Raw genomic sequence first — 17,467 nt, forward strand, 5'->3', positions numbered from 1 at the left:
GCTGTAATTTTCTGAAACAAAATTCAATGCAATATGGCAACCTGGATGCGTTCTGTACACATTTGGCCTCCAAAATGTAATTTCCTGCTTGGCTGAAGAACTCTGCACTAAGATACAAGTCAGGTTTCTAGCATCCACTGCAACAAAAATATCACTTCGGCAAGATGCTCCCTAAGGTTTAATCACTTCTATAGGGATGCAAACACTGTACTTTCTAATCAGAATACTGATAGTGCATCAGCTGCTTGTAATAAATTAGTCGCTCTCTTTCAGAACCGCTCTGCACAAGAAATGATCCAAGAAAGAACTATTTCTTCAGGGCAGAAACAGGTAGGAATCTGTAACAAATTTGTTAAAATCTCTGCAATGTACATTGATCATCCACAGGGGATGTTTTTTCTCTCAACAAATGTGGATCAGCCTAGGCAACTGCTTAAAGTGTTACTAAACCCACAACAGTAAAATCAGTCTGTACATGCAGTAAAGCATGCTTTTTATACTCACTGTGGAACCTAAGGGGTTAATCCTCTGCATTGTGTAAAAAAGGCTGTTTGATTCTGTCTTCTCTGATCCTCTCCTTCTTCCAATGTCCCCCTCTTATCTCCTGATAAGACATATCATGTGGAGAAACTCTGCATATGCTCAGTTTGGTGTGTATTGCTAAAGAGGTTTTTTTTCCTGGGAGAGTGCATGTAATCAGCACAGGGCCAATCAGCACTGTTCAGACAGAGGTCAGGGGTCCTGCATCCTCCTAGAGCAGAAAGAAACCCCCCTCCCTACCAGCTTTAACCAGTGCTCGGCTGGACACTGATAGAAGTCACAATACTGTCCTAACTGCTGATGAGAAAAGGTATTTAGCAGTTTATATTTACTCAAATAATTGCATTTCCATGTTCTGTGTACTGTGGGAGACCAGATATAGTGAATGCAGGGTCCTGGGTTTAGTAACACTTTAATGTCTCAGTGTTGATAATAACATAAGCTGAGCCAGCTGCTACTATAAAAAAAAATCACCAGTAGATGTGACCTAAAAAAGTTGTATACTTACCAGCCAGGTCGAAACACATGTACCCTACTTTGTATTTAAAGTGGAACTAAACCCATCAATTTAACAATTTCAAAAAGCAGTTACATTCCCAGCACATGCCGGGATGTTACTGTCAAATATGCTTGTGCTGTCAACCAAACTGTCAAACCATCAGATGTCTGGTATCAAACCTGATCACATTTGCAGCATTATGGCAGCTGAAGAGCAAACAAAGGCTAAGATAGCAGCTTTCTTGGCTGAACGCGTTAGGAGGGTTTAGTTCCGCTTTAAGTCTAGTTACTGCTAAACTAACTGAAAAGCATAACTGTCAAATGTATCATATGCCAAAACATTTGTTCTTTAATTTGTGATTTACACAACTCTGCCACACTGCATTACCAGTCAGGGGACACAACTATCTGTAATTAACTCTAAAGATATGCTGGTAGGTTAATTGGCTCCTGTCTAGTATGTGTCCCTAGTATGTGTATGTATGAATGTGAGTTAGGGACCTTAGATTGTACGCCCCTTGAGGGTTAGGGACTGATGTGAATGTACAATACAGTATATATGTAAAGCACTGCGTAAATTGACAGCGCTATATAAGTACCTGAAAAAAATAAATAAAATAAAATAATAATTTTGCAGCTTCTTGTGTCACCTGTTTAATTGATAATTATAATCACATCCCTATTTCACTGCTCAATGACAGGAAGATGGCAAATCAAGCTGTGTGTTTGGAACAGGGGTGTGTGAATTGCAGGAAATACTGAATAGAATTACAAACAACTTGTATTTCAAAAGGTGTATGTTGCTGTTTCCTTGGAATTCCTGTTTAAAGTGTAGCTATAGTATATCGAAAACCAAAACTTTTTTTGGCTTTGACTTTAGAGTTCATTCACTGTGGTGGATTGCTTTTCAGAGGCACTTGACAGGCCTTGAGGAAGCAAAATGTTGCCTCTTTGCTGCTTGTTTTAACTCTGTAATTCTTTTTTCTTAATGTGAGGAAATATTTTTTTAATTGTCTGCAAATCTCCTCTTTGACAGTTGTCACAGGAATCAGTGTAATCATTGAAAGAATTCCGCTCTAATCCTCTTTAATTTAATTTTTGCATTATCCCCACTTTTATTATCATTGACATTGGTGATCAGTAATTAGAGAGAGTGAATCTCCCTGTCGGGGACATAGACAGCAATAAAAGCCTATGTCTGACTATTGAAACACTTTACTGCCCCAACCAGGTGGCGATCTCTGCACAATAAAGAATTGTACATTTTGGGATCTAAGGGCCTGTGCTCTGGTCTTGCCACATCTGAGCTGTATTCATAGTAAGAGTGTTTACATTTCATGGTCATCGGAAAAGCAGACTGATTGAAGTCATTCTCCGGGGGCCTTAAGCTTAGATAGTGTAGATAATGTAAATTCTGTTTGTGCACTAAAACTAACCTGTGTATATCTTTAAAGGATAAGCTCACCTTTGGAAACATGTCACATGTTCCACCTGTTTTTAGGGTGGAACATGTAACATGTTCCCAGTGCTGCAGCTGCTGCCCGCTATATCCTATACAGGCAAGCAGATATACTGACAGATCAGCAGTAGACCTGCATGGCACCAGCGATCTACTGCAACCAAAAATGATAAATGCACATTATTTTACCTGCAAAAAAAATTTAGATTCTTGGTCAAAAGGTGAACTTATCCTTTAAAGAGTGTCTTTCTTGCCTTAATCATTCTAAATCCATGTTTATTGAGTACCCACAAATATATGCTTTGTGTGCAACATCTGCTAGGATCAGGCGATCTTACAAAAGGGTATCATGAAGATGCTAGGCCTAAGGCCTATCAGGAAGAGCTATGTGTAAGTACCTCATCTAGGAAGATTGGAGCATGATCAGACAGGTAGATAGCACCTACAGAAGCATCCTGTACACCATTTTGCCTGACCAAAAAGAGTTGATAAAGGTCAGGAGTAGTTAGGGTGGGAAAAAGGTATAATGTTTGCACATAGGATACAAGAGATGCCAGATATCCACTAACTGAAAGCAGCATAGGCATTTCTTGATCCTCCTAAGGCACAGGTGTCAAACACAAGACCCGCATGCCAAATCTGGCCCTCCAGGCAATTTCTTGTGGCACTTGCACCTCTCCTGCAAGTACCCCTTTGTCTATGCCCCCACCTTGTCTCAGCAGTCGGCAGCAGAGAGGAGAATAGAACTCCTCTGACAAATGCTGCACCTCTCAGTGCAGCTTCAGCACCCCCTCATCTCGGCCTTCCCTGGTCTCAGCATTCAGCAGACTCTGGTAACTGACTCCACTCTTCCTCTGGTCCTCCTCTAGACCCTGCACTTTCTGCTTTCCAGCATTGTCTCATAAGGGGGTACATGGTGATGTTAGGGATGGTGTGGGATTCTTGACATCTATCTGATGAAATGAAGGGTGAGGTGCTCTGGACATCTAGTCTTACAGATACAACCGGCCCTTTGAGGGCAACCATAATGCTGATACAGCCCGCGATAAAATGGAGTTTGACACCCCTGTCCTAAAAGATGTGCAGGACAGGGGAGATGATGATTTGGAAGCGTCCAGTGCAGGGTCTACTACACGGTTGAAATCCTAATGCCAACATTATCAAATGCCTAATACAAATCCTAATGCAAACAACGTATGCAGTTGTTCAAGTCTGGTCTCCAAGAAGAAGAATTAAAAGTATGTAAATAAAAGACTAAATTTCCCCTTTACAAATAAGGCACTGCCTTCTGGGTGATGTCAGGTGTCTAGGAGCTATATTGAGAGGGCTTTTTGTTGTTTCCTGCTTATTCCGAAATGAAAATAAAAAAATCTTTGGCTATCAATACACCTTAAATGTAATTTGAATCTGCATTAGACCCATCCTGCAGTAGGAAATGTAAGGAAACTTACTGTACTTTGCACGGCAGTGGAGATGCTGGAGAGAAAGCCAAGAGCCCCTGAAATTGGTGATGAGGTCTCACCCTCTTTGGATTCAGAACCCTCTCCGGTATTGGCATCTATAAAAGGGAAATAGTGTGAACATATACTGGATTTAAACATCTATATGTTCTTCACATTTTGCCTTGGTCTTCTCTGCACTCTCCTATTTCCTTCAACAACCAAAAATATACTGGTAGAGTAATCGGTTTCCATTAAAACTTATGGCAGAGTGTGTATGTGTACATCGGTACAAATGACATTGGAATAACTGCCCTTTTTTAAGGCGTAAGGATGTGGATGGTCTTCTGTAGTACAACGGGACTTTCAGAACTATAGAAGTAAATAAAATAAATGTGAATATATGAGTCTATTCAGGCTTCAATACTTCACATAGCACACTAGTGCTAAATACATACATTATAATCAGAACCATCAAAAACTCAGGAGCAAAAATTAAAAATTTCAGGTCCCTATAGCCAAAGTATTCCTACTGTGTTTTGCATTCCAAAAGAAGAAACTCCAACAAGAGTCTACCATGGTATAAATCTCACCATGACCCAATCCCTATCATATATAGCTCAGCCAATCTCAACCCGAGGGTCCCTCCAGAGGTTGCTAGGGGTTACTTTAGCCTTGTCTGATTGACACCTCCCCCCCCCGAATGGTGCCTGTATTGTTCCAGGTCTAACACCATTTGGCAGAGGCAGCAGTATAACACCAATTAATTTTTTCCCTGTCTGGAACAGTGTAATTCTGCCCACCACAGTTAGGTGGGGGCACAATCTTTCCACTGACCACCAATGAAAGGGGCATTTTTCTCACGGACTAACAATGCATTGGTTTTAGAAAGGGGTTCTCCGAAAACTGAAAATTATTTCAAGGGTTCTTCTGGGGTAAAAAGGTTGAGAAAGGGCAATATAAATATTTTACAGTAGGGATCATTAAAACATGCAGTTTCCTCAGTTAATTCTGCATGGAAAAAGTAAAATACTATCCCGTCATTAATCCAATGCTGATTAAAACATGAGTGTCCACTTGCCTTCTGCTGCCTCAGCTCGGTCTCTAAATGACAGCTCTACAGGACTGGGAACTCCCAGAGTGCTCTCTGCCTTCTCAATTGCCGTACTGATACCATGACCTGTAGAAGGGAATGTGTTATTTTAAGAATCAAAAAAGCATCAAATAAAAAAATGTTTACTACACACTTCATTGAGTTTACATAACTGGTAAAAGGTTTTAGATCTGTTTACAAACCACTTACTTCGGGGAAGTTATTCAGTTTCATTATCTCTGAAGTTTATTAAAGTCAAATTCCAAGAAAACAGTACAGTACAGTTGAAATACACAAATAAATACCATGTTCTCTACCAAAGGATTTCTGTGTTCAGACAATCTTGGGATCGAAGTGTCTCTGCCATACAGCAAAGCCAAGCCAGTGATCTCACACTTCTCTGCTGCACTTGAGTAATACATCTTGACCACCTCCCTAATCCCAGACTGTGACTGGATAATCTAATCCCAGACTGCGACTGGATGATGGAGGAAGAAAGATACACACAGGGCAGGCCATTACTCCACACACTCATCCTGTAGACTGAAAGGGCTCAGCAAAGCCACACAGCTTTCACTGACTCTGAGTGTGCTCCCTCTTTTAGTCTGCGTTTTGCCGTGTAGTACATTACAGGAGGCTGATTATCAAGACAGATTTAGGAAATTAAGGTAGTTCTGTACAGTAACAACTGGATTTAAATGTGTGTGTTTTTATTTTTTAACATGCACCTTAAGCCCTAGTTCACACTGATGCTGGGCAGAATTTGCAATGATTCTGTGCGATTTCCGCACAACATCATAATTGTATCCTGTTCATGCGAACCGTTTCAGGTATGTAATTTAAGTTAACACCCCGAAATTGGTGCGCAAAACACAGTGCGATGTGCAAAATCGGATCGCATGGGTGTGAAAACCCATGCGATCCGATTTTGGTGCAGACAAAAAAAGGGTCCTGCACTATTTTGGCGTGGATGGGGTGCAATTTGAGCCATACAAAAAGTATGGCTCAAATTGCATTGCACAGAAATCGCATGTAATTTGCACAGGAATGCAATGCGGTTCTTGTGCGAATCACATGCGATGTGCTGCACCGCATCAGTGTGAACCAGTGGTGCAATTGCACTTATTTGTAGTACTGCCTTCTCTCCCAGTCTTATACTCACCTGTAGCCAGTCCAGCAAGATATCAGCTGTGCAACCTCAATAGTACTGCACAGCCGCTTGCCAAAATCTTCCTGGCCAGGCCCAAGTATGCCCTCTGCACTCTCATTCAGTCCTATAGAGAGCTCTTTCTCCAGACTAACTTTCTGTATTCGAGGTGATTATAGCCATATTAATGCACTTGCAACAGAAACTGCTTGGACCTTGAAGAAGAGAGCACTCCCCGAAAGCTTGTCCTGAAAAATTGGATGTTAGTGCAAATTAAAAAATTATCATGGGTAGTACTCAATTGTCTCTGAACTCCAAAGCTCTCCAAAGGATTTAATGAGAGTGAAGAGGCCATGCGAGACAGAAAAACAAGCAGCTGTAGGGTGCTAAAGATGGTAGACAGTCAATATCATGCTGGATCAGGAAAAAGTGAATTTAAGGCAGGGAAGGGGAAAAAAATGAGTGTAATTGTGTAAGCTTATATATATTACCTGTAGACAGCCATGAGGAGGTTAGTAACGTACACCAAGACGTACAATACACCAGAGTACCCTGTTGTTCTAGATTAGTTAAACTGGCCATACTCTTTCATTTCCAAATGATCACATCTTCGTTTGACCAATGGTTTACCCCAAATGCTCATCCACTATTCAGGGTATGTAGGGCAATCTCCCATAACAATGTAGGGTAGCATCAGAATGTCAACAAAGAACTTGGCCTTCTCAAACTTTCTCTAAACTCATGGAGCTCAGCTTTAAAGAGACCATCTCACCTACTGAAAAAATGCAAGTATTTTATATGCTTGTGTGACATAAAATGTACAGATTTGAGTAAATAAGATGTGATCAGTAGCAATATGTAATCATAAACGTAGTTGCATTATTAAAGAAATATTCAGTCATATATTCAGTCATAGGTACTCAGACAGATGGTCATCAATTAGCTCATCAATTAGCATCTGAAAAGCCTAGCTGCCTCTGGAAGTGACACCTTGGGGCTAATAAGGTTTTGTCACCTTCTGGGGAAACCAGTTTTAAGGAAATGGCTGGAGACATTTAGGCTTCATGACAGCAGGGGGTCTGCGATCTGGGGAGCTAAAAATATATCCATACATCAAAGGGTATCTTTCATCTCTCATAAAAGCTAAAATATTAGTTGCAGAGAGATGGAAATACTCCCTTCTGTTTGTGCACGCTGTGTGCCACACCGACGTATGAAAACCATATTCGTGGATCAGGTAGAAGGCCAGGCAAATGCAGGAAATGGTTAGGTGGTGCTGGAGTGCGACAGTTGAACAGTGTTTGGTACTGTTGCGATCGGACTGATGCGCTGGATTCGGAAATCCAATCCCTGACTTGGTGTTTCAAGCCAGTCTTGGTCCTATTGAACTTGACAGGTCAGCACCCAGAACATCCTGTGGGCAGGTACAGGGACACCCCCCCATGGTCAATTGGCCGAAGACTAATGTCCCGCCTACGTCCATATCCCCATAAATGGACTACCCAGGCACTGGGACATTGTAATTCGTATGGAGCTGGTTCAATCGACCAACAGACTGCTATTTCTCCCTGACTTGCTCCAGTCGCAGGATAGATCTTGGTAAAAGTTTTATCTCTGTTTTTTATTCCCTTTTATTTTATAGTGAATAGTCATTTGTGTGTCTTCTTGTCTTTTTTGTATTTCTGTAGCTTTTTATATTTTGTACATATTTTATGCACTGCCCACTTTCGGGAACTTAAAATCTCAAATTAATTAGTGACTTCTGTGTATTTAACCACGGGCTCATATCTTCAGAGAGATTAGATTGGAGAGATTAGATTGTATTGTATTTTAGTGCCTTTAAATGCTCGGTCAAGCTCATTGCCAATCTGTATGCAATTGCACTGCGTGTGGGCAGATTGCATGCGGATTGTAAAGGTAACAGATCTGCCAGACGGAGATCTGTGTGTGTGGGGTGTCCCAACAGACCGTTCTGCGGATAAACTGCTAGGTGGTGGCAGGCTACCTTTTGTGGTGTGTCTGGTGTGGGGGTGTGTGGACAGTGGAAGAGTGATTAACACCAGGGTTCAAGCTGTGGGATAGCTGGAGGGACCTTAGAAGGGTGTGTAATTACTAAGCTGTTCCTCAACTCTAATCTGTGCACCAAATTGTATATAAGATTTGTATCTGCCAGTGTGTGTGGTCGACCAGCTGGATTGGAGTGGAGTCTCCATTTGGTGGTGGCCAAAAGGTAGTGCGGGCTGTGGAAGTATATCACAGCTGATCTTATATACGGTTTTATATATTCAAAGTTAAGTCCCCTTTATTCCCTCTTACCCTAAGTCACGGCTGCACGTGAGAGCCTCGGTTAGTCGCTGTGGGCGTGGTGTGTGAGGGGAAACTGTGACAGCTTGCTTTAAGTGTTTTTCTTTTCCATAAATGATCCTATAAACACTTGCAATGTACCTTTAACACTTGCAAGAACAGCCAATTCCCTAGCACCACCCCTCTTTACGCTTGGACACCATAGCCCCTTCCTCTTCTGCAAGTGTCTAATTAGTGTCTGTGCTGAGCTAGTTTCTGCGCCCCTCCCTTCTCACCTACCAACATAACCTTTTTTGCAGCTGCCAGCGAGGTAGCAAAGGAGAATGTGATAAGGTGTATATGAGTCGCATCCAAAATGGCAGCTCTTAGGGCTTTGGGAAGATTACATAAGAAATGCTTTTAAAGGTAAATAACATGCATAAAATATGTTAAATGCACATATAATGTTAGGGAGGATAGTTGGTGAAATGAATGGTCTGGTGACAGGGTCTCTTAAAGTGTAATGTAAGTGCCCTATTCGCCATTGTGCTTCCAGCTTCAAAGAGTGTTGGGGGGTCAACATGCCCTGCTAGGGAAAGGGGTGTTATAGGGAACCTGTTGCTTTGCCCTGCATAAGCATAGGTACACACTGTGGGCTGAGGATCATGTGACTGGTTTCAGAGTTGGACAAAAATACTCACCTACAGTCGCCACAGTAGCTGAAGCAGTAGATATTAATGACTTTCCCCAGCTACCCCAGTATCCCCAGGATGAAGGGGATTTGGCAGCAGAATCCTGCAGGTGAAACAGATACAAGGATATAAAAATAACACTTGTAGATGATAATTAAAAGAAGTTCTATGGTCATAGGATACACTTTCATTTTATAACATCAGAATTGTAATAGCAATACAAACAATAGTTATATTTGACAATATAGAATCCCCTTTCATGTTGTGATTGCTGCCAGTCTGAGAACCATCTTTTTCCACAACTTCCTGGATTTTCTGTAGGCTTTGCAGTGTCTGCTCTGATGTTTACATTATATTTTCTAAGGACTACATATCCCATGGTACCTTGCTGTCTCCATTGATTCCTGTACTGACTCCCCCTCCTGAAACTCTTCTCAGCTTCTCTGTAGTCCAGAAAGCAGGCTCTGTGAAATGTGTGACATATGTGTCACAGAATTCAAGGAACTAAATGTATGGAATGCATCACAAAGTAAGTTTACAAACGTCAAGCTGGTTATAACCAAAAGGGTTTAGATTGATAGTCGTGGCCAAGAAATAACTGAAATAGAATGTGGGAATGCATAATAGGAGCAACCTAGATATACCTGAGATAAAGTGTTGGTCTCTTTTAAATTTTCATCATTGACACCCTTTAAACTAAAACTGGCCATACATTCAGATCAACAAATAATTTTCCACCTGGCTCTGTCAATTTTTAATTCAACTTTTGTCGAGGCGGGTGGTGCTTGCAGAGTGAATTTCAACCTTTGGGTCCCATTCACACTTGCAAATTGGGCATTTGTGATTAGATGCCGGAAGCCCAGCTGAAGTTCCCTGTAATTAGCTGCGGGGTGGAAGCCCCTCTGACAGCTATTCGCAGTCACTCACATGTAAATCGCTCCAGCATCAGTTACCTGATAAGCCCTGAATGCAGACAGTCTGTGTCCAGGGCCAATCATTCGCAGGTAATTGTTCCATGAGCAATTATATTTGAGCCACCATAAATAGCTGCAGGAGCTGTTAGCCTCCAAATGGAGCTACCCACTCATCTAATCGCAGGGAACCCCTCACTGGGTCTCCCATATCTGTTCAAAACAGCACCATTTGCAAGTGTGAATGAGGCTTAACTGATCAGCAAGATGTCACATGGGTTGAACTGGATGAATCTCTGTGAAAGAAATTTTAAACTGTTTATGTATTTCATTTTCCTTTGTCTACTACAATTAGCGTCCTTGGCATCATACTAACTCTTCTGCCACGTACTCACATTTCTAAGATCCTGATAAGACATTAGCCCATCTATGTATTGCATACAATTGTAATACTAATGTGATACTTATGTAAACATGGTTTTAAAAAATCCTCAAATGCACTCCTCATGTTCCCTACTGCAGTAGTCATTATTAATTTGTGCTTATCTATAACATATCTAAGACACTTATGTCCTAATTCAACTTTAATTCAATTATACACTATGTAACTATATATGTCTTTTAAATTGGTGATAATTAATAGTAACTAAATGTCTGGTACTGCTTACAACACACCAATGCTAGTAAACAAAAGTTTATCAGTATGGACATGGTCCTTTTGACCTTTCATCTCCATGCAGTCTATAATATCTTATCATAATAACTTTCGTGTAGCTAATTAAAATGCAATGCCATTAAGAGTAAGACTTTCTGTAAAAAAAAAGACCCACAAAATAAAAGGTCAAAATAAAATATTAAAGTGAACTGTAACCACAGAATATGAATATCTTTTGTCTTTTAATAATATACTATATATTTATTTGTGAACACTACAATAGCAGCGTCTGAGTTTTCTAGAATACCTGCTCAGTCTTGTCAGGAGTTTGACTCTCCTCCTCCTCAATGGACAGGCTGCTGGACTTAGACTCTGGGCGTTTCCGAGTTATGGCAACAGGTTCAGAGACTGTATGTTTATCCTCTCCAGAACTATCGTCTTTAGGGTCTGCATTGAGTTCCTCATGGGAGTGGCTGGGCTCCCCAGTGTTTTCAGTGCTGTCCTTTTCAGACATTTTTAAAACATCTGGGGTAAAAAAGACATGTGAACAAAGGAGATAATCTTCAATAAAGCCACGAATGAGAAGTAGACTTTAAAGTTACCTCTTGCATGGCAAAACAACAGCTTCACATTGTCTACCTGCTGCTTATGCTCAACTTTCATTTACTCCCAGAGCCAGTGGGAAACCTGATATTTCAGGGTATGGGATACCATCTGACTTTCTCTTCTCTTCCTCCCATGATGTAATGTTGTGTGGTTCACCAGCCAATCACCGGGTCACTCCCATGTCACTTTGGTGAAAGAGTCCTTAACTTTGTGTAAGCTCTGACCAGATCAGTTTGGAGATTACAAAGGGATTTTTCTTTTTTCCTGATGAATAGGGCAGTGTTGGAGCCAAGAGAGGTGAATATAAGCGGAGTGGAAAGCGGGATGGACAAGAAATAGTGAACCTGTTGGTTTTCCCTGCATGTGCCTCCCAGTCTGTAAACATACATCTTAATGCAGCTACAGCAGCCAGGAATGTGTGTTTACTTGTCAAACCAACTTTCAGCTTTCTGGTGGAAGTTATTCTGGTGGCTGTAATGCTGCCTGCTTACTTCCCCATCAAACAGAATGTACACTTCCACAGCCTCCAAAGTGACCCCCACGTTACTTTTCCCACCATGTATCCAGGGCTCTGCTCTCCCACCTTCGGGCCTTCTATGGGCATGGGAGGTCTCACTGGGTAGAACGTCGCCTATGGCCAATTTTGGGTACTAAAGTTCTTTGCTGTTTCACTAACGTGCACAATTTTAAGGCTTGTCATGTTGAGTATCTATTTACTTGGCACAAGCTCAACTTTTATATTTTACAAATTAAACTGGATAACATATTGTGTGCACGCCAAAATGAACTTTAGCGTATTGTTTCTGAAAATGTATGTTTGAAAAGCAGTTGCATTAATATTGTGTGACAAAGAGTTGCAACTACCATTTTGTCAGATTGGATGGAGAATGTCTGTGAACAGCAATTTTCAAGTCTTTCCACAGATTCTCAATTGGATTTTGGTCTGGACTTTGACTGGGCCATTCTAACACATGAATATGCTTTGATCTAAACCATTCCATTGTAGCTTTGGCTGTATGTTTAGGGTCGTTGTCCTTCTGGAAGGTGAACTTCTGCCCCAGTCTTAAGTCTTTTGCAGACTAACAGCTTTTCTTCTAAGATTGCCCTGTATTTGGCTCCATCCATCTTCCCATCAACTCTGACCAGCTTCCCTGTCCCTGCTGAAGAAAAGCATCCCCTCAACATGATGCTGCCCCTACCATGTTTCACAGTGGGGATGGTGTGTTCAGGGTGATGTGCAGAGTTAAGTTTTCCGCCACACATAGCGTTTTGCTTTTAGGCCAAAAAGTTAAATTTTGGTCTCACCTGACTAAAGCACCTTCTTCCACGTTTGCTGTGTGCAAACGTGACTTCTTATGGCTTTCTCTCAACAATGGCTTTCTTCTTGCCACTCTTCCATAAAGGCCAGGTTTCTGGAGTGCACAACTAATAGTTTTCCTGTGGAAAGATTCTCCCACCTGAGGTGTGGATCTCTGCAGCTCCTCCAGAGTTACCATGGGCCTCTTGGCTGCTTCTCTGATTAATGCTTTCTTTGCTCGGCCTGTCAGTTTAGGTGAATGGCCATGTTATGATAGGTCTGCAGTTGTGCCATACTCTTTCCATTTTTGGATAATGGATTGAACAGTGCTCTGTGAGATGTTCAAAGCTTGGGATATTTTTTATAACCTAACCCTGCTTTAAACCTATCCACAACTTTATCTTTGACCTGTCTGGTGTGTTCCTTGGCCTTCATGATGCTGTTTGTTCACTAATGTTCTCTAACCAACCTCTGAGGGCTTCAAAGAACAGCTGTATTTATACTGAGATTAAATTACACACAGCTGGACTCTATTTACTAATTAGGTGACTTCTGAAGGCAATTGGTTCCACTAGATTTTAGTTAGGGGTATCAGAGTAAAGGGGGCTGATTACAAATGCACGCCACACTTTTCAGATATTTATTTGTAAAACATTTTGAAAACCATTTATAATTTTCCTTCCACTTCACAATTATATTCCCCTTTGTGTTGGTCTATGAAATAAAATCCCCATAAAATAAATTTATATTTTTGGTTATAACATGACAAAATGTGGAAACTTTCACTGGGTAGGAATACTTTTTCAAGGCGCTGTAATTCTTTGTGGACATGATGATGTTAGCATAATATGTGTTGGACAAACATTTTTCAATTGCTGGTGCCATGTCTTATCTCTTGTTTTGCAGTAATGTGCAATATCAGTTTCTGTAGACTAAATCTATAGTAGTATCTGTGGCACACCTCATTCCCTCTTTGGATGTTCAATGCTATGTAAAATGTAAATGCCATGTCTTCAACAAAACATTTTGTCTTGATTAAAAAAAATAACATATGAAAAATGGAAAAATTGGTCAGGCAGCAAAAAGGTTAAAGTACACCTGTTATGAAAGCTATACAGTATATGACCTGCCATTGCGGGATCTGTACTTCTGGAACTCCTAGTTCTCTATTATTCTGATTCTGTGGCTTTGATATTTTTGGAATCACTGACCCAGAACATGTGACTGCCACAATTAAAAAAAAGATCACCAGGCCGATTACAAACAGCTTCTGCCTGCAAACTTTTCATATGTTATGGATCACAGAAAAAGAATAGAGACATTTTTTCATTTTTCCCACACATATTAAAATCTGGATTTTTGGCTATAAAATTACTTAACACTTAGAATATTATATATTTTCTGAAAGCAGCCTTGTAGAATAAAAATATAGAAGTTGCAATTCTTTATGTTTAATGACATTCGCACAACTATTCATCAAATCTATATTTTAAGGAAAAAAATACACTAATCTCAATTGTACAAAATATAAGATTAATGTACAGTAAAGAGACAGTAAAGATTAATATACAGTAAATGTGTCAAGCCTCAAAACTGCATGCACCCATTAAATGGCAAAAAAATACGGTACCCAAACTTATCAATAGGTTTTGCTTTATATGCTTTCACAGCTCATCATTTTAGAGCAGGGGATCTCCAAATGTGAGGCCCTTGGGCCACATCCAGCCCGCTAGCACATTTTTTCCAGCCCGCAGCTTGACTCCTCATACTCACTGCAGGGTCTGATCTCTTCAACTTTTGTCAGGTACAGGGATCATCACTGCATATTTCCTCCTCCCCCCCCCCCCCGCACTGTACAGAGCACGTCCTGCAATCTGACAAAGCCCTCCCCTCCCAGAGCCGTACTGTTGTATTGGTTGCTAGGACCGTCAAGAAGTACTTAATTGGAGTTCTGCTGTTAACACGTCTTTTACACAGGGTGCCTATGTACAGGACTGAAGCTGGGAGGTGCAGCAGATTTGCACCAAAAATTGGGGGCTCTGAGGGGGACATAAATGTATGTGAGGGGAGCTGTGATGGAAACATAAATGTGTGTGATGGAGACATAAATGTGCACGGGGGACATAAATGTGTGTGTGGCTGTAATGTGAACACAAATGTGTGTGAGGGGGTCTATGAAAGGGACACAAATAAGTGACCTCTTATGGTGACAACAGATGTGCAGGAAAACTCTGATGGGGACACCAATTTGCGGGAAGACTCTGATGGAGACACAGATGTATGGGTATACTCTGAAGGGAACAAAGATGTAAGACCCCAGGGCATGAGGGTTCAGCATTTAGGTGCAGGCAGAGGACACAGGAGCACCATCTAGCACCGCTGCCAGCTGCCTGTCAAAATATTTTCTATTCTACTTCTGCGGATTCATTTATAAGTAACTGATTTTTTTCAGTCCACGGATTTGTGTAAAATATACAATGTGGCCCTTGAAGTACAAATTTTGTAGACCTCTGGTTTAGAGTAAACCATAAACCACCACATCTGGCCCTTTGGCTGTCCCTCGATGCCTCCTCCATAAGGAAGCTGATAGACTTAGAGCAGCACGCTGACAGATGTCCATGTGGAGAGCTGAAAGAACTGTAAGGAAAGAGGCCGAGGAGTTAAAGGGTACAGGGGGGAGGCTTGGCTCTGAAGGGACAGAGTTACCTAGGAAGCATCCCGATGATCTCCTGTCACTCTGCTACCCGACCAACTTCTTCCTGTGTTATTTTATTTATTTATTACAGGTACTTATATAGTGCCGTCAATTTACACAGCGCTTTACATATATATTGTACATTCACATCAGTCCCTAACCCTCAAGGGGTGTACAATCTAAGGTCCCTAACTCACATTCATACATACATATACTAGGGCCAATTTAGACAGGAGCCAACTCACCTATCAGCATGTCTTTGGAGTGTGGGAAGAAACCGGAGTGGAGGAAACCCACACAGGCACAGGAAGAACATGCAAACTCCTGGCAGGTGGTGCCGTGGTTGGGATTCGAACCAATGACCCTAGTACTGCCAGGCGGAAGTGCTAACCACTTAGCCACTGTGCTGCCCAGTGTGTATTAGTGCCTGCACACTGCAGGAGCCATGTGCGTGTTCTCCACTCCAGGTCAGAATATCCAGAAATCCCTGCTGTACCGACCTCAGACTTTCTCCATCTTGCCACAGTGCTTTTCAGGAGGCAATGAGGAGATGTTATGTCGCCTCACCACCTGATTTAACCCTATAATGCCACACTACTGCTCCACAATCCAATACATTACATGCGGTTGTGGCGCAGCCTTACTGAACTGAGCCATTTGTCACACTCTGCACCTTGAGCTAAAAATGCCACATAAACAGCCCCGTCCGGCTGTTATTTTACAGCTCAGGTGAGCTGCCATCTGAAAGAGTCCTAATACACGAGCAGTTTTACCTATTATTACTAGCACCAGGTGTTTGTTTTCTATGTGTTTATGTACCTACGAACCTTCCCAGGTCCAAAATTAATATTAAGAAGAATTAAGTTCAATACTGCACACAGGGGTGGACTGACAACTCATGGGGCCCCCGGGGAATAGGGGATCATGGGGCCCCTGTGTCCTTGCCCAAACTCAAAAAAAACCTATGAAAAAGGTATCGGGGCATCTCATGGGACCCCCTACTGACCCCGGGCCCTCGGGCAGTGCCCGTGTTTCCAAATGCTCAGTCCGCCCCTGACTGCACAACATTCCCAGTTTCTCATGTGGCTCCTTGAGAAAATAAATTGCCCACCCCTGGCATAAATGATGGCAGTCACTCGCCAGTTATATAAAGTGCGGCTGATTTGAAAAAAAAAAAAAAAACGAAAAATCGTTCATTCGATCAGCCGACATTACCACCGTTAAAAAAAAAAAAAAAAAAAAAAAAATCGGCCAATTTTCGACCTGTCTATGGCTGGCATTAACCCCATAACTTCTGTCCCTTGCAGAGACTGGGGAGCACACCATACAATGTGACAGCAATAGAAATACATTATTTGGATTACAATGTTTTTATTTTGATACAGATGTATTTATTTGGATACATTTGTTGCAACTGCAAGACTTTTTCATATAAAATATAATAGCGGACTGGACTTCTTCTTATTCTACGTATTCTTCTTATTTTTAGTATTCTTCTTATTCTTCTTCTTCTTCGTATTCTTCTTATTCTTCTTTTTATTATTATTATTCGTATTGTTCTTTTTCTTTTTCTTGCAGGTCACGGCTCATGTGCATATTTTTTATCGGTACAACGATCGGCCAATTTGCCCATCATTGCCAGGAAAATTATCCGACTGTCAAAATCGGCCGCGAATTTTCCAACATGCCTGATAAAAAAAAAATGTGCAAAAAACCCCGAAAAACATCTGACCAATTAACCCACTAATGGTGCGAAAATCAGACGATTTTTTTTTGTCCGATTTTCGACCTGTCTATAGCCGGTATAAGCCTCATCTCTTTGGTGCTAGAAATTCTAGATATACCAGTCTGCAGAGGGTCCTTCAGAATTTCTAGAGTTAATGTGGTTACACCCCTTTAGCACCTGATGGATAAATGCATGCACTAGCTGTTGGGATTTGAGCACAGGGATCTCTTGTTTGTTGTATTGTTGGGTCAGTAGCCAGACCTGAACCTTGTAGCTCTCCCCATTGTGTCTTTTCCCCTATGTTAGCATTGTGTCCACAGTAGCACTTGCGTAGGCAGAGCAGAGTAGGACTGGCCATAGAGGGATTACTTTGACGCAGTTGGCCAGCTTAAGCATGTATTGCAATATGTGTGAACTAAATATCCC

General features: G+C 41.4%; 1 protein-coding gene across 2 annotated transcripts in view; it reads right to left on the reverse strand.

Moving 5' to 3' along the window:
* The window catches only part of FAM114A2 (family with sequence similarity 114 member A2), a 60,037-nt gene that overhangs the window by 38,595 nt on the left and 3,975 nt on the right, over nt 1-17,467 (reverse strand). For both annotated transcript variants that reach the window (XM_089682815.1, XM_089682816.1), the window contains exons 2-5: nt 11,025-11,242; nt 9,161-9,254; nt 5,018-5,116; nt 3,949-4,055 (exon numbers count right to left, since the gene is read on the reverse strand). In XM_089682815.1, the coding sequence (XP_089538941.1) occupies nt 3,949-4,055; nt 5,018-5,116; nt 9,161-9,254; nt 11,025-11,231 (507 nt within the window). In that variant the 5' untranslated portion in view covers nt 11,232-11,242. The remainder of the gene's footprint in view (nt 1-3,948; nt 4,056-5,017; nt 5,117-9,160; nt 9,255-11,024; nt 11,243-17,467) is intronic.

The sequence above is a fragment of the Staurois parvus genome, unplaced genomic scaffold, assembly GCF_062004578.1.
Source record: "Staurois parvus isolate SC_StPar_1 unplaced genomic scaffold, SC_StPar_1.0 ptg000298l, whole genome shotgun sequence".
NCBI lineage: Eukaryota > Metazoa > Chordata > Amphibia > Anura > Ranidae > Staurois > Staurois parvus.